The sequence below is a fragment of the Varroa destructor genome, unplaced genomic scaffold (genome assembly GCF_002443255.2).
Source record: "Varroa destructor unplaced genomic scaffold, Vdes_3.0 BEIS01000004.1, whole genome shotgun sequence".
Classification (NCBI taxonomy): domain Eukaryota; kingdom Metazoa; phylum Arthropoda; class Arachnida; order Mesostigmata; family Varroidae; genus Varroa; species Varroa destructor.
The window spans coordinates 25,053,886-25,072,336 of record NW_019211457.1 but is presented as its reverse complement, the minus strand read 5'-3'; the positions used below and the strand labels follow the sequence as shown (position 1 = coordinate 25,072,336).

The 18,451-nt window shown below is 44.2% G+C and overlaps 1 protein-coding gene across 28 annotated transcripts in view; it reads left to right on the top strand.

The window, feature by feature from the left end:
* Positions 1–18,451, top strand: part of heph (polypyrimidine tract-binding protein 1 heph) — a 327,260-nt gene that overhangs the window by 29,368 nt on the left and 279,441 nt on the right. For 2 of the 28 annotated variants that reach the window (XM_086986927.1, XM_086986926.1), the window contains exons 1-2: positions 67–1,300; positions 1,467–1,534. The exons of 20 other annotated variants lie outside the window; for them this stretch is intronic. In XM_086986927.1, coding sequence (XP_086843053.1) covers positions 1,283–1,300; positions 1,467–1,534 — 86 coding nt within the window. In that variant the 5' untranslated portion in view covers positions 67–1,282. Of the gene's footprint in view, positions 1–64; positions 1,535–18,451 lie in introns of those variants that run through there. 6 more of the 28 variants (XM_086986948.1, XM_086986949.1, XM_086986952.1 and 3 more) reach the window with 5 other exon arrangements.

Here is an 18,451-nt window from a genome sequence, read left to right as displayed (position 1 = left end):
TATATACGGCGTAGATATAGCGTAAACATAATTGTTCGTGGGCGTATCCCCATTAATATTATATATCTTGCTACGGCCTAGAGTACTGTTTGAGTCGGCTCGACTGATGCTGTCTTTTTCCGTGTAAGCCAGATGCCAAATGGTAAGTTGTCATCGACTGCTGCTTGAGTCAGTAGGAACCCGCCTTAACAGCAACGGGCTGAACGAGATCTGGCTATATGGAGATGCTTACATCCTACATGTACTACTGCTCCTAAAACATGATCAATATGATATGCGCATATGGCATATACGTAACGCAGACTCGCAATGAAACCGTTATTGACGGCGGGCAGATCTGTACGGATCTGTACAGATCAACAGCAACCTCAGTCGAATCACAACGGCGGGCCGAATGTCATTTTTCTCGTGCATGTGCCCCAGTAACAAAGTTCCCTGTCCTAATTTTTCGAACACACGTTTGCCTTACTGCGACGAACGCTCGTGACTTGTAATCAAGCGTAACTAGCTTTCGATTCCTTGTCGGATACAGATATAACAAGCAACTGGTGAAGTCGATTAGGCGCTGGAGACCGCCACGTAGTGCTGACGTCTTTGAAGAATTCTTGTCCGCGCCACCATCAATACGCTCAGTTTAGCCATACTATGGTACATGCATTTGATATAAACAGCGACGCGAATTGGAAACTGAGAGCTATTCGCGACGCGTAACCACGACTAGCTATGTGCGAGTTTCCGTATATATCAACAGAGACGTTTGAGATAGTCTAGTTCTCCGCTCAATCGAGCTGGAATGTCAACTAACAGATTTCTAGATACCGTTCTATACAACCACTCGATCTAAGCTATTGTTCGCGTATAGTCCTATTTGCGGTTCTGTTCAATTTCTCAATTTCGCTTGATTCACTCTATCGACATCTCTCTGTTAGTCGATGGTTGTCCTGGTGGTGCATCGAAATCGGCTGCTACGGACATAATAATTGCCACAGCCGCACTAAGCCCAGCGTCGGCGTCATGTTTCATTCGTGTCGCATACGTGCACGTGGACCGCACCGTTCCAAGTATCGAGGAAAGGTCCATGTCGTGTTGTTTTTTTACTTCGTTTGTTAGCGTGCTGCACGTCTCCTTGTACGATGCGTTCATCGTGCACGCTGGTGCGATTTGTACACTGCATCTGTTCAAGGCAAACAAACAAACGAGGAAACTACGTGGCAGATCGGGAGTCGACTATTCGACTTAACCTTAGTCTAGTTTAAAGTGCTGGATAGTAATTGTGCTTTCTATGAACTGCTATGGCAAGGTAGACGACAAATGGTTTTCAGATTGGGTCTATTGGATTGTGTATATGTACGTACATGTGCTTGTGTCTGTGTCTGTGTATGTTGTGTCTACGTGTGTGTATATGACTAGTGTCGCAATATATCGTACCCAGTTGGGATTAATTCGTTATCGACTTGTTGTGGAAGCTTTTGTGTCCTTGGAACGTTCGACGTACGCCGACGATTATGAATCAATGGAGCGTTGATTATTTCAGGTAAAATGTACAACCTTTTGAAACCTTTGTTCCAAAAAGGATTTGATGTATTTTACGGCTGCGGCTGGTTGTTACTGTTACATGAATTCCGAGCTATTTTCAGTAGATTGTCTTCGATAGCAGGGGAGCCTTCGACATTGTCTGAAGCATTAACAAATCAAAAGTAGTGCAGACGCGTCGTCCATTAAAAACGTGCCCTCAGGGTGCTTCAACTACGCAGGACCTGCCGCACATCTCTTTTCGTTGCTTTTCTTGTACACAGAAAAGCGTTTAGATACCTATTCTCTCATTACCTTCCTCTAAGGTACTCCCAACTGAAACTGCCCTCTACTTTCTAATGTCGTTCTAACACCTATAGTTTATGTCAGCACTCAGTGACCCATACTGCCGTTGTATGATTTATGTGATGGAGACACTGGTTCTAGGCACGTGTCACTGAATCTCGATCGGTCGAAGTGATACCGCATAACCACTCAGACCAGTTTATGACTGGGCGAAAATTTCGTCTCGGCAAACCTGTGCAACGTTTCAAACCTGTAGTATGACATATTCAACGAATCGGGTAGAACTTTGTGTGGCCATTGTCATGCCTCTAATACGACAATATTTTTTTACTCAATTATTGCTAAATCAATGAGGATGCCCTATCGGGTGCCTCCTTGTGTTAAAATCCGAACTACAGTCGCTGAACAACAATGCAAAGGGCCGACCAACAGGACAGAGATCAACAACAAAGATGATCTCGTAATTTTACTTGCAACTGTTCCTGTTTACTACTATCGATAGTGTGAAGCTAGTGCCTCTCCTCGTATGTTCTTCGTATTCACGGCAAGCCGTTAATCTCAGTCGCGTAAAACTCGAGATCAACAATCACACGTTAAGAACGACTTCTTATGGTTTAAACGAAGGATTTTTTACTGTTGTACAGACTGCACTTTATACAAGCCGTGCTTTGCGGGCCACAGGACGGAAAATAGGATTGTTTCATTTGATGCTGCCGACACGCTGTCCGTATGGCCTGACATATTCACGTGTTCGTCAGTACGGATTTCCGTGTCGACAAAATTGAATAGTTAGTCTACCGGTTCCGACAAGCTGGCGTCCGCTCCCGGCTCGAGCAGAGTTTGACGTAGCCTGCGCGTATGTAAGGCCGACTTGACCGCTAATTAGGACTCAACATCCGACAGATTCGCGGCCAGCGGCAGCACCAGCTTCGTGTCAACCTACGACCCTTCCGTCTCCAATTCTGTTATTATCGATATGAACGTTACGAAGAGAGGCAAACAGTCCACATCACCGAAAGTACCGCCACCACCAGCGGCACTTGTTACATTGTCGACCACGACGTCCGGCTGCGGCCGCGGCCACAGTAATTGCAAGAGCAGCTCATTTTCGGGCTGTCGTACAGTTCTACATGCAGATAAACAAAATACTGTCCATTATAACAGCACATGCCACTGGCCGCGATGGGCATAGCATTGTCCTGCATCGAAAAGCTGTAATAGTTACGTTTACTGCTAACGAGAGTTACGTGTGCCGTCCTAGTTCGACTGGTCATCGATCCGCACAAGGACAGTGGGCGGTAGGCAACAACTTAGCTTAAAGTTGCTACGTCTACCTCTTCCGCGATTTCTCACTGTTCAAGAGGCCAACATAAAGCAACGGTTGCCACTGTAACTTAGATCATAAACATATATGTGTGTATACTTCGCGCAATTGCAACGGCGAAGTACCGGCCACAGGCTACTGTGAATGTGTATTTTTTTTGTGCCGATGTTACTGCAGAGCTCTGACATGGCTTGTAACTACTGTGTGTGTTCCTACAGCTATTTTTGTGTGCGGGCGTCTGTTTGTTTGTTTGTCTGTTTGATTAATGATTAGTACCGATAGTCAGCTTAGTTCAGTTGGACGTCAACATGGAAATTCGTTATTACTAGCGAATCTTACTGCACTGGTATTGGCCGCTGGACTGGCCAGTCCAGCTAGCTAAGGAGCCGTCTGAGTGGTTTTCTATTATTGATGGTTCAGCTTAGCTTTGATAAATAGGGAAATATATGGGGTAGACTGAGAGACGAGGGGTCATCGCTGGCGTGGGGCTTAACTTGAGTGATCCACTCATTGCTGTAACGGAATTTAGTAGTCAAGCGCTTAGGAAAGAGACGTTTCGTATGATCCACTGCTCGATAAAAGCGCTGGCTAAGGCATTGGTGGAGAGTTAGTGATGGCTGTGGTTACGGCTGTCAATGCCGTTGCCACACTTTCTGCTATTTAAAATGAAAACGCTCAACGTCTAAAGTGGAACAAACTACAGACTAAGGCGACGACAGCAGAAACAATAGTGATTACGACAACCTATTCGTAGCCATGGTTGTGAGACCGTTGACAGTGACAGAGGCTGCGGGTAGTGCGCCATAGATATTTCTATTGCGTCGCACAAACGACTGTTTTGTCTCAATCCTCCGTTCGATCACTGCGGACCTTAAGTGGCAGATAGCTTAGGTTCGCAATGCCGGAAGGCTAGATGATTCCGAAAATACGATATCGTTCTTGACAGCTCCCTCTGGCCTACGACTTCGACCCGATGCGCCTTTGTGGCCAGAAAACAAAGTGCGTTGAGGCACTTTGCCCACAGAAAGTAGACAAATAAACCAGAAATAGAATACAGAAACGCATAGCGAAATACTACAATTCCACTACTGCTTCAGTAGCCGTACCTGTTGTTTTCAGCCAGAGCAACAACGACAAGCGTTGGATCAGCTGCAGCCGAGCTATATAAGCGAATTCTAATCTATTAGTACTCTCTCTCTCTCTCTCTCTCCCTATATATATATATATATATATATATATATATATATATATATATATATATATGGTTAACCTTAGGAATTCGTTACCATTTAAAATAGGAAAATATCGATTGTCTAAGCGTTCAGGCTCAGCAGCGGTCAAACGCTAGGGTCAAATTAGCAATGAGATTGAACGTCTACCCTTACCAATGCCTTGCAGCAAATAACGGGACACACAAGTATAGGGAAAAATAATGAGAGATAGAGATCTTTTACGTGTATAATATGACTGACGCGCTAACCAAACGTTCGGCAGAGACCAGGGATAGTGTTACAAAAGCTGTGGATTGGCCGAAGCGTCGACTTCTTAAACTGAAAGGCGATGCCATAGTAACACACATAACGTAAGCGGTCAACATGAGTGCGCTAAGATGTCCTGGCCACTTTGCGTTGATAACGGTAACAATAATGTAGCGATTACTAGAAGAAACATTATGATAATAGTTCCTTGACAGCCATTAGAGTAGCAGGATATGTTAGGGACACGTTGTGGTATAGGTTCGAATCCGGCCATAGAAATACAGAGGGACTTCGTTTCGTGCCGGGAGCCAACCAGCCGTCTGTCAGATGGAACGCCTAACGGCGATACCGGATGTAAAGGTCGAAAAACAGAGAATAGAAGGGTTTTAGGTAGCTAGGCTGTATATAAGGTGCTTATTTATCAACGTGTGTCTATTAATACGACTAGTGCTGCGATTGCCATCTATGCTGAGATAGATGGCCATAATCTGGACTTGTGGGTTCAAGATCGGGGCACAACAAATTTTACGGTATTACTGTAAAACAATTTGAATTTAAACAAATTCAAGTACCTCAAGAGTACCTCGTTCGATAGTTCATCATAGTGTATTGAGTTCTAGGGTTTTGTTTTGGCCGTATGCTATGCGCCGCATTAAATAGAAATAACTAGGAATTTTGGCTATCAAGTGACTCAACAATCATCTGGATATTAGTCCAGGCCTTAAACGATCTGTTTCCAAGCGACTGTTTGTCGATGACGTACTACGAGTAAACCACACGTCAGAACTTCAACGTCACCAAAAAAAACGCTAATGGATTGTATTAAAACGTCGTTGAAAAACACCCTGAAATAAAGGATATTTTTGTGTGAAAGCTCACATTTGGACAGAAAATGATTCGCTTCTCGCCAGCTCTCAATGAATCTATATCACTTGCTCCTTTTTTGCACCGCCCTATCCACGGCACGACACTTACTTTAAGACCTATTGATTAGAGAATCGAGTTAACTGGGGATATTCATTTAAGTCAGTATGCTGGCTCTGCACTAAGCTGTACACTTCCCAACTAGTTATAGGTTCTTTTTGTTTTTTTTTCGACAACTGGTTACATTATGGTGTTGCACCGCGCTACGTGGACACTCGAGTGGGCGTTGACGTTAGAGAACTAGCACGGCCAAAATCTAGGAAAAAGTGGGCGTCTGCAACAGCTAGGGGGCAAGTGTTAACGGGTACAGGCCAAAGCCCACAAAAATAGCCTGCTGCAGCAGCGCTTGCTTATCTGTAAGACGGTAGCGAACTGCATTTAACGTGTTCGTTTTACTGCCGCGACGACGACGGCGGCGGCGGCGGCGGCGGCGGCTGCGGGAGCAGAAACGCGAGTACTTTTTGCGTATCTACATTCGTTCATTACCTTATCGCTTGCTTCTTTTCGCCTTCCTAGTATGTGCCTATGTTAACTGTATTCCCTTAATGTGTAGGGAGTCAACCTTATCATCATCCTTGTGCGCTCGGCCATTGATGATAAACTAAGACGATTGTTGTTGTTGTTGCTGCTGCTGTTGCCGGTACGGTTTTGCCCTTTTGTTGCTGTTCAGCTAGACGCTGTCACGGGTCGCGACCGTTTCTATTAACGTTGTTAACACGATCTAACAGATACGACGCGACTTCTGCAGGTGACCTTCCTGGAACGTAGATTTCAACGTTTCCAAAAGGGTGTGAGAGCAATGGGGCAACCGCTTCGTGAGGTTTCAGTCACCAATCTACCTTAGCAGACATGTTGTGAATCGTTGGCTGTTTCCTGTTATAATTACTATTGTTACTCCTGCGGCGGCTGCCTCCATTCCATCTTCCTCGTACGTCAAAGCGATCCCGACGATTCGTAGCGCGTTTTAACGTTGTTGAGATGTTCTACTGACGGCGAGCCGAATGAGTCTATACAGGGGGTTCGAGATGCTGCATAGTTGCCATAAATAGTAAGAACATTTGCGTAAGCCTGATATGCGTATAGCATATACTAAGGTTAGACATTTACACAACTATTATTTGTATGGCAGTGGAGCTTAGCTAAAATGTTAGTTCTTTCTAACCGAGAGGATCTACTACACCCACCACAATGACAGGAAGAAAAGGTAAACTTTAATATATATATATAATATACAATACGATGCAGGATATTTACTTCATGCCCTACGTAGAAGTTCTTATCACGTGTTTGGTGTAGTGAGAATTTTGGATTAGATGACGGTATTTGAGTGAGTACTTTTGGCGGGCCTTCCCTTCGGAACATCGAAAAAACTAAGGCGTCGGAAGTAAACACCGGAGGAATTGCGGTAACGCGTTCGCTGTATACAGTACTGCAAAGGTAGAATATAATGAAAGGAGCGAAGTTTGGAAAAACTCGGAACATTCGCCCGATCAATGAACCTCTCGAATGATGTCGGCGATCGGCAGACGAGAAGCCAGCGCGCAGCTCATTGAGCGTATCGTCATTCTCAAGCAAAAATACTACTATGATGTATTCATAATGAGAAATGAAAGAAAAATCGACGATAATAAGATATTGTTATGGATACTAATAGCTGTTTATGTGGTTGCTATACCGTTGCCTATATAGGTTTATTGGCCCAATTCCAGATAAGGCCAACAAAATCCACTTTAATTAGACTCATAATGAGAGTAAGCCTTTGACCTTATCACCTAAACGAAGTAGCCGAATAAATAAAATAGGATCAAGACTAGCATTGTTGCAAGCTGGTATGTGTATGGATGATGGTTTTTGTTTTGACCACCAGTTATCTCATGCGTTAGTAAATATTAAATATAACAAATGTTACTCAGAAATTAGCGTGTCGGCAAGACCGTATCATTACATTCAAACGACATATTGGCCATTGTGTAAATGATAACCGTTGGAACTAGTAAAGAATATGTGCGTCCATCGAACATTTTTAAATGGGAATTTAGAGCGAGTCTGAAACGTGAAACAGAGCTAGGAAAATCCCTTACTGAATGAAAATACTAAATTATCTACATCATGTTTATTTTAGACCATTTTAGATAATAGCGGACTTTTTTTTTTTCGTACGTTTTCAATTACAATCGACATAATTTTGTCGTACGTGTATTTAGTAAAGTGGAAAATATTTATGGCGTATTTAAAGAAAAAAAAAAACTAGCAAAAATTCAAGGAAAAATAGCAAAATTTTCAACTATCTCCAACGAAAGCTTTTTAGCACAGCTTCGCTATATATTACTATCTAATTGGATGTCTTTTTTTTTTTTTTTTCGGGAAAATCTCAATAGACAGCATATAGTGAACTACTGATATTTTACATCCGATGAAACATCGTCAGCTATTAAACTACTGTCGACTGAAAATCATTTGTTTCACCTATGCCACTTATTAAACCTCTCTATCAAAGCCGTATCGGTTAAACCGGCAAACACAGTGATGTATCGCATGCTGTCGGTGGAAGCATTCAGTCATATATCAAAAGGATGTCCTGAAACAGTTGCTAGTCCCGAGTGGCCTAGGACGAAACGGCAACAAAAGTGACGAAAGCAAAAACGGCCTATTCAGCCGTTTCCATCCAGTTTTCTATCGTTTTTTCGGCCGTGTCCGGCCGATTCGGCTGTGCTGAATATAACAAGTTGGCGGTAACGCACCATCGTATCGACTCGAATCAACGCTGGCGCGGCGAACCAGCACGCAAATGCCACTGGCAACAGATGAAAAGAATAAAGCGGTAGCTGTAGCAGACGTCGATGACGTTCGATCGCTTGCCCGATTGGTTTGTTACTTCATTACATAAAATTAAAAACAAAATCTCACTAGAAACACTTTCCTAGAGGTATGAACAGCGGTGAGCAACTATCGTTTGATAGATGGAGAGACTCATCTTACGTAGGTCCGCTGCCGTTATTCGAGTGCTAAACATAGCAGGCGCAGCAACAGGCAGGGTCGTCTCTATGCAGATGACTTTAATTAAAAGCCACTAGCGGACGAAAGACTCAGTCATAAGTTTCAACTACAGCTGCTAATCGACACGCAAATATACACATATGAAAGTCAAACGCACGAAACGAAATACGGCCGTAGATACGTAGGTAACGTTTTACTAGCAGCGCCAGAACTTGAACACGCAGAGCATATTGCACAGCATAACCGACAACAGCAGCAGCAGCAGCAGCAACAGCAGCAGCAACAGCAGCAGCAGCAGCAACAGCAGCAGCAGCAGCAGCAGCAGCGACAGCAACAGCAGCAGCGACAGCAACAGCAGCAGCGACAGCAACAGCAGCAATAACAACAACAAATGTAGCTAATACAGCAAGGTGCCGACTAAAGACTAGGTCAGGGTAATGATTCTGCAGTGCGTGATATGATCAATCGGTCCTTCCTATCGGACTACTCTAAGACGTCGGAAACGGCCGAGCTAGTAATCTGAAGTGGAATAAGATACACACGTGAATAAGAATGAAGCCCATAGTACAAGAACGTTTCTATTCAGCTGCTCGAATTAATAGGCGTGTCAGAAAAAGGTAGACAATCGTTATGATATATATATATATATGTCATGCCGGAATTAGCATAGAATACCGTGGTCCAGGTAAGGTGATATATACGATGCAGTTCAACGGGCTTCCTATAGAAGTTTTCGGGCTTATTATTCGGTACAATTAGAGCCGATGTGACATTGAGTTAGCCAGTCGTAGATATTATCGTACGGTAAGGCAATGTATGCTAAATGAACCCTGTGTCATTTCTGATGTTCTATGAATCTGAATTGTTTTAGTATTGTTCGCAAGTAAATGGTCGCGAAAAGGTTTTCGATAGAGGAATAAGGAACGACGATGGCACGATAAAATTTTCGAGTAACATCGACCGGATCCGTGAAAGGATGGTCGTACGAAGCCATGGCACAATGTGATGCATAGCCGAATGTCAACAGATCAAGGGGGCACCGATTTCACTGCAGTTTGGAGGGGGTCGGGAAAATTCGCTAAGGCAGTAATCTCTCCTTTGTTGGCTCCTTTGCCAGCAAATCCAGAGACGCAATGGCTTATTGTGGCCTACCTACACCTCGGTTGTCTCATTGTTATTTTATCCTTTGCTTCTGCCACATTAGTTATCTAGATTAGGATTAGACGTTGTGATTTATCAGGGAGCGGTAAGTGTACGACCGGTTAGTCGGATGCAATGCTGTCAACCTATCGGCCACATATGATCATCATGTGGGGTACACTTGACTCTCAACGTTGTAGCCGCTAGTTCTAGGCCATGCTGTCTGTTCTGCCTTCGTTAGCAATCAATGGCGGATTCAATTGTGGGTTCAGGACCATACACTTATTTACACGTATTCAGATTTAATAGTTTAGAAAATATTGCCAAACACACGCCATTTACGTCATCAAATTCCTGCCGGACTTTAGATCCTGGCGCGTTGGAAAGCGACGTTGAGCTTGATTTACGGTAGTATGATTTGGGACGAAATAATGATAGATTTGAACGGTTTCTTCCACCTGTTAAGGTTGCGAACCTTTAGGAGTAACTAGAGTTAACTCTATGTGGCCAGTGTTAAAGCCGTTACAGTTGCCAAATATGCCTTCAGCTAACCGGACTCACGATGCTAGCTGAAGATGCATCCTATCAGCTTTCAACTTCTAGAGCTGTAAAAATGATTCAGAAGTATCCTGGATGAGTGTTTCACCTTTATGATCTTATACTTACTACGTACATTTCGAACTATATATATATATATATATATATATATATATATATCCTATGATACGTGAAGCAAACTACATGTATCATCGGCGATTCGAGTTATCAAGAATTACTGTTGAATGTTACGCCTTTGACACTGACAAACCCCAGATAACCACTAACGAGATCCAAGCCCGTGGAACTCTACCACACAATTGGCAATGCAGGCAGTTGCATATGGAAGTTAATTCGAGCCTAGAACGACCTGATGCCTTATTTGACATTGTCTCAAGCTTCATTATAGCCGAGCTCGGCCAGTGCGTCCGACTGCAGTGTAATTAGCTGTCCACCTATAATGTCTGTGTCAGGTGTTTGTGACAGTGCATGAATTAAGGCACCGCGAAGTTTAACGGACGACGTTCGTATGTGTACGTTGTCGCGTGAAAATGCCCTAAATTTCTAACGAACGTTTTACGGTTATACGGGCACGCTCCCTGCGTCGTGACGAGCTCTCTATCTGTGTGTTCGTTTGAACTTTGACCACCGATAACGAACGAAGAATGATCGTATTCTGTGGCTACGGAGGTAGCTATGTTGACTTAGCACAATTTTCGGCGATGTCGATCGTAAAGCGCCTGGCCGTAATATCTTATAAATCTAATTCCTCTGCTTTGTAAAAAAAAAACGCAACTTTCGCGAGAGCGCTTAGCGATATTTATATAATTTCAAGTAAACTAAGTGAAGTTCCAGACCTGCAATTCGATCAGGGGGCATTGTGTAGCTTTGTATCATATCAGTAACTTCGATTCTATTTTCTTTCGCTAGCTAAAAGGATATTTTTGAGACCGTAAGCGCAAATATTGGTATTGTCAAGTTACACGCGGTAACTACATCGAAGCGCCGTAGTCTGTGTTTAAGAGACGGCGTGGAAGGACGGCTCGAGGGAGCGGATTCAGATAAAACCGCTATCGACTTCAGAGCGGTGTACTCTATCCGAAAAAATTAATAGTCCAAAGTGGAAATTTCATTATCCGTCTCGTTGTACAGCCGTCGTTTCGACGTAAACAAGGCGACTTATTCATAATGTATTACGATACTGGATCTCATTAGGCACTACAGAGCTTCTGGTCTATCCGAAGATTTTGCATAACGCTCTAAAAATAGCCTAGCAGATGAACGTATTCGGTAGAGGTCGCTGGTTGGTCAGGTAGAAGCAGAACAAATTCGAATAATATTGATTTACATGGCTAGATAATGAACTCAAGAGAGTTCAGCATTATTTCGAAACATAATTTGTTCTCATATCTGTTTCGGTCATTAATATAAATCTCTGTTTAGGAAATGTGCAGTAAGCTGATTCAGTCCCATTTCGTATAGTATTGCCCGGTACCGATTTGAGCAGACGAAATTAATCGACGGGTATGGACGTGAGTAGAGGCTGCCTCAAGCTGAATTTGGGTGCAGTTCGTTCGTCCAAACGCTCGACCTCTACCATGACTCAAGCAGCGGCAATTGTATTACGAACAACATAACAGCGACAAAAATAACCTTGAATGTTGCTATTGATAGCATCGATCGGGATGCTTTTTGTTGTCTGCTACGGATGTTGTTCGATATGAAACTCGTTTCGTTCGCAGCCACGTCGCTCGCCGTACGGCAGCCGGCCTTCAGCAACGATCAGGCGCCGGCTGATGGTCGTCGTTTCAACTATCAGATATCGAATGGTAACTCCAAGTGTGGAATGTACACATTCTATTCGATCGGGCCGACGTGCGTTTGAATTAGAAAAGCTGAATCTAGTAACAACAGGCAGGCGTGAGTGTATGTCATTTGTTCGAGGGCCTTCGCGAGGAAGTTCACTATAACGGAAAGTAGCTGCTCTAACGCGGGAACCGGAACGGGAATCTCGGAGATTTTCAACTAACCAACCAAGCGGGAGCTACACGTGGCGCTATTTTGCCTCCGTCTAATACCGGTTAAGCGCAGTATCAGTGACATCTAGTATTGCGTCACCGGCTGAGAACTAAACGCAGACACATGGGGCAAGTTTAAGTTGATTTTGCATCCCAGTTGAGAACACGGCTCCGATCGCTCCACGGTGAGGGCGGTATCAGCGTTGCAATGCGAATAGTGGTAAAACATCTGTGCTGCTGTCGCTATACGGAGCAACGGTAATACTGAAGGGGTGGCATACGCGTACAAGCGATGAAATAGCAGACTTGTGAGGGAAGACGAATGATTTCTCTGTTGGGGCTCATATTCTAGACGATGTAGAAACGGTGACGGTGACGGTGACGGTGACGGCACGGAGGCATAAAGTTGTGCCGGGCAAAGCGAAAAACGGCGTCCATCACTGAAAGCCAGGAGGTTCACAAGTGCAAGAAACGAAGAGGGAAATGGGATTTGGAGCCGCGCTACCTAAGCGAATAGCATAGAACGAAAACGCATGGAAAGAGTCTCTTTATAGTAGTAAGTGCCAGACATCGACTTGACGCCGAGTGCGGATTGCGTTGCATTTACCGTATGTAAAGCTACTGTTAGTGGTACTACAACGTTGGGTTGGCTCGAAACTTTTAGCTTGAGGTTCTAGACTATTAAGTCTTGCTGCCGTACCGGAGGCGGTTTTCGATACGTAACAGCGCGGCTTACACATGTCGCAGCGAGTAATGTAGTATAATTATTATAATAATAATGATGAGCAACGCACAGCTCTATACATTACATTTGGCAGATTGATGTGCGGCTAGCGAAATACATTATCATTCTCTACTTCTTAAAGTTCGAACGAGAATATGACAGACGAAGAATGTAGACTAACGATGGGGTTCGGCGCGCGATTCCAAACTCAGGGGAGGGAAGTGGCAGAAGCGCACGGAACAGTTATGGCACAGAGTTTTATTGAAGATACTTTTAGACCCCTTAACTTATATGCAAAGGACTATATTGGTGGACTTGTGGTGCGGTCACTGCTGGTGGAATGTATGTGAACAACCATCTGTCGTACCCCCTATGGGTACAGAAGAGGCGGATGTAAATTTACCAGATATGGATGTATGGCCCATTAAGAAGGACATCTAAGCAACAACAGTAGAAACGGCAGTAATGATAACGAAGCGTAATTTTTCCTCCGATTTTTTTGACGAGAGGCTTCACCTTTTGCTGCGAATGGCCTGCCAGAAGTGCCAACCAATGTGATGCAGTTTACGTGAAAGGTTCTTCCCTAACGAATAAGTAGTTATGTAGTCGCACGACATTAGATATGGCAAAGAGCTTATGTGACGGCCCTATAACAGCCGAGCTCTCGTGTAGGCAATGGCTACACATATAGAATAAGCACGTGTACATACACATATATATGTATGTATACATGCAACATCGTAAGAAATTGTAGAAATATACCGTCGTTTGGTTGTTTTCGAAACTAGATGGCGTTTTCAATTGAAAAGTATTGGTTATTAAAAGAATTCTGTATAGTTAATATGAGGGTCATGCACAACGCATACATGGAACTATATGGTACTGCGTCAAGTCTACGGGCTGAAAACGCGATGCCCTCACGGATGACACTTCAGATAGGATCTCGATCGCCGATGTTTAGCGATATTCTATTGTAAAAGTGCGACTGCTAAATGATACTTTGGAATTATTGCTACGTAGAACGATCCGTGCTTCTAGGGCCATTGATCAGTTGCTAGCGAACGAAGTTAGATTTCAAACAACGCTTCTAGTGAGCGATGAGGTCGTAGAGCGTAAGTAACAACGTTAGCGTGACTTCTGCCTCGTTTAATAATTCGTGTTTCCGCTGCTCTGATCCATAGTCTGCTGTTATCCTTACCTCTCTCTGTATATCCGAGGCGTGTCATCTTCAATTCAAGATAGCTTCGGTTTGTTTGTACGTTAGTTTGTGTAGACTGACCATCCAAATGACCTTAGCATCAGTCACCAGCCATCCCAGAATCTATGGGTAGTAATGATAATAATAGGATTTCAATTGTGCTTTTGCATGCTCGCTGACCAAAGTGTTCAATTTATGGGACATTAGAAACGTTTCAGAAGACAATTAGTTGTTAAAAAAACACTTACGCATTAATTAATAGTACATAAGAAAGGGAGCTAGTTAGAACGAATACAACTAGAACGAATATTCCAGTAAATTTACTTAATTATTAAGTTCTAATCTTATGTAAATGTTTATCGCATTTTGAAATAGAACCGTGCATAGTAGATATTTTATCTTATTAGTTTCTTAGCCCTTCGTAGCTACGTCTATTTTCAGTACTTTACTACCACAGTGATCTACGACGGTCTACCTACCGAACCGAACTGGGTTCCGAGTTGACGCCGCAAAACGGACCATTCTTATTTAATCTTTGTAGAGAAAACTGGCAGGCATTAAATCGCCTTAGCTATCGTGTTCTATTTCTCTTTCTTCATTAGCTTTGTTCCCCCTGGCCTTCTTTGCTTAACGCAATCGCCGGTAGTTTTCCTGCCATGAGTACTCACACGGTAAGGTTTGCCATTACAGATCCTGCATCGAGGGGCGAGGCAGGACCAGCAGCTGTTGGTAGGTGTTCGTGGTTCGCGGCTGATGGAGGTGGTCACAACAATCTGCCCCAGTTCTCCCACAACCTCTTGCCCCTTCTTTGCCTTTTATTTTGTCTTCGTCGCTTCTCAGTTTCGTCGCCCTGTCGGTCTTAGTGGCAACGGCTAGGGACAATGTCAGGAGGCGTAAATTCTCATTAACCACCTCAGTGCACCGCCATGGCGGGTAGCTGCCTACGGTATAACGAGCCCACTCTCCATCCTGTGGGTCACCACCTCATAGTACAAGAGCGAAATGCTCCGGTCTTTGCAGCGACGATGACTTCCACTACTGTATCAGCTGATACACTATTACTATAGCTGCTGGGCTTAGTTGCTGTTGATGAACGAAAGAAGCGCAGAGCATTTGAAAGCTATTTGCTGCCGTACGGTACTGCGACGACGATAGTAAGAATAGCATTTGATAAGGCGGTAAGCGGGCGAGCGCCCTGGAGACATTAAGAGTGGCCATTGTTAGATGAGGTGAAAGAAGCTAGGCGTTAGCGGTGCTACGAAAAGCAGCATGAAGTAGGTCCTAGGGTGTGACTTTCGCGTATGTTTTGCGCGTGAGGTTCTACAATTGCCGCCGGTACTACAATTGTCGCAGTGGCAACCAGCAGTCTTACTTTGACGGCTGCGTACGAAACAGAAGTGAATGAAAAGGAAAGCGCTAAAGTGCTCAGTGCCGACGCTTTTGCTAATGTCATTTGTACGAAGGGGAGATATATAGGGGGCGATAGAGTTAAGACTTTAGCGCGGAAATTGGCCTGCGTGTCGGCTGTTGTGCGCTGCTACGCGGCCATGGGAGCTTGCGTCTGCGAAGGAAGGGCGGTCAGCGCTTCCAGAAAAACCGACGAGCCAATAACAGACGAAGATTGCGAAAAGGAAGGGCCACCGTTACTATTTGTTGGCCAGTAGAAAGTGCCTTCTCCGGTGAGGTTGAGCACGATCCCAATGGGGGTAGTGGAGGCGCAACTGATGATGGGAAAGATGATGATCATGCGTGGCATAAGGAGGTGTGCAGGGAGCGTAAAGGGTAAGATACAATGTGTGGAGGCAGTCAATAGACGAAACGGCTTGTCGTCTTCGTTTTTGCTGTAGTTAGCAATATTAAAATGAGATTGCAACGAAAATACAAGCTCAGCAGAAACAAGATGAGGAGAGTAAACAAAAAAAAAAGAATTTCATTCCGAGGTTGAAGATATCTTCAACTAAGCGATGCTGACGCATTGTTTATTTGTCGAATTTTTACGGCGTTTTTACCGTTTTTTTTTGTTTAGCGCTGACAGATTAAATCGTGACTACCAAATATTTTACGAGGCGGCTACGAAGCTAAAAATGCCGTAAAACATTAGATCTGTACTTAATTCTTTAATGTTATTTTGCTATCCTAGCTGCTGCTTTTGCTGTGATCTGGCTCATATAGGCGGTGAGCTTCATTGTAGGCTTATTCTGGCCTAGAATCAAATTCGTTCGTAATTAAATGTAGGCTTGATCATCTAATTGACTTGTACATTCGCAGTGATTTCGGTATACTGCCATTACCGGAGACTCGTCGGTGACTAAGTACATGTCGAAATAAGAGACACTTCAACGATGACTAGAATATTATGTTCTACTGCCGTTCTTCTTGTTGATGTTGTGACTGCACACGGTCACGTGCGACTGTTGCTACGAAATTCATACTGGTTAAATGTTGTTTGTGAGTTGTCACCGCGTCAGGTAAAGACGCACCTATCGATTCACTTCGAAGTTCGTAAATATGTCACGTCACCAGGGATGTGTCACCATACCTAGTATCTGCTAGTATTGTCATATTCTTTTTGGTGTTAATTTTTCAAGTTGCGCATCTAATCGAGCTGGGTTGCAGAGGCAGCTGCCCTTACAGACCTGCACCGATCAGGTTGCCCAACTCTTTTGGTCGGGCGCATGGTCAGGGTAGGTGGTATAGCCTATTGATTTAAATGGGACGTTGGATGATGGGGAGCTTCGGAAAGACAGTCTGGCAGTTAGGTCGGGCGGGTCGAGCCCCAGTAGCTAGGATGTTAAGGAGCGAGAGATAAACGACGACGACAACGTCATCGATGCAAATGACCAGGCTCTTTATTTCTACCAACGGTAGAGAGGCAGTAGGGGGTGGACGCTAGACGGCGGGGGCTGATGGTCATATTCATGACCATTGCAGTAATAGTAAAGTTAGTGAATAAAGGCAGTAAGTATTAATACTACTACTATTCGTACTAATACAAACCTATATCGGAACCGTTATAGCCACTAACGTAGTCGACACCCCTATGCGCATTCTCGCTACCTCCATCACCTTTCATTCGATGAAGGCCTACGGCGATAAGGTACGGTACAATGATGGTTTGTATGGCAACGTACTTCAGTGGTCTCACTTAGCGTTGGAAAGCACAGGCGGAAGCCGCCAACAACATGGTTCTGGGGATTCTTTACCACAATTACGGCTATTGCTACTACGGCTGACAACATATACCACAGGCGGATACAGTAGCTCACACCCTCCATGTCTAGCCCAAGCCTGTTTGGCCCCTGTTGTCCGCGCCTTTGCTTCTCGCGACAGCGTAAGGGGCAACATCAGAAATTGGACGAGAAAAGCAACAGGCCACACAAACGTGTCCATTGTCGCTAAACAGACGTGGTGGCTGTGTCAGCAATGGCGGTTTATTTTCTAATAGGGAAAACTGTTGGCAAAGGTTGCAGAGGGCAGCACACCGGAGGGTGTGCGAAGAACAAACCTGAGGTAGACACCACGAATTTGTAGGTTCTAGGCAGGTCTATGCAAACAGGCCATGAAGAACTCGCTATGCAAAGGCGAGAGCACTCAGCCAGGTTGGCATACACAGTTACTCGTGTGTATGGATGTGCACGTAAAGAACAGTTTATGCTCTTTGTGCGCGGAACAAACGCATGGACTGAAGTGTCTGGCCTATTCAGGTCCGGAATAAGTCTGCCAGGACGGACGGAATGCGGAAAAGTGTCTGTAGATTACGTGAACCCCTCGGCTTGCCTTTGATCAAAGGAGCCAAATTGTCCTTGCCTCTCCTCATCCCAAACAACAGTGTAAGCGAACAGCAATAGCAACAAGCGAAAGGTGTTTGGCGGGCCATTGCACACGGAATACTGCACAAAGATGGCGCCGCCTTGAAGAGTTATTCGGGCATTTGGATTCGGTTCCTATCGCCTCTTTCTTTCAGGCGAATGTAATGGCTAAAGTAAATTGCAATTCCCAGTTTGTTTTAAGCCGGATTAGACCGATTATTACAAGTAGTTTTTTCGAGTACGATATATCTGTCGGACATCCCGTATATAATATACGACCGCTCTAGCGTTCATATGTAATGTGGGACTTCGTTGTATGACAGAATATGTGCGTGTGTGCGTACACTACAAAGATAGTTATTTATGCTGTAATATAATAACAAAGGCGGCAGAGGGGCAAAAAATGTGGCATAATTAGATTGAATAGCAAGGCCTGCTAGAGAACAGCAAATGTTTTTGCTTAATCAACCAGCATATATATATA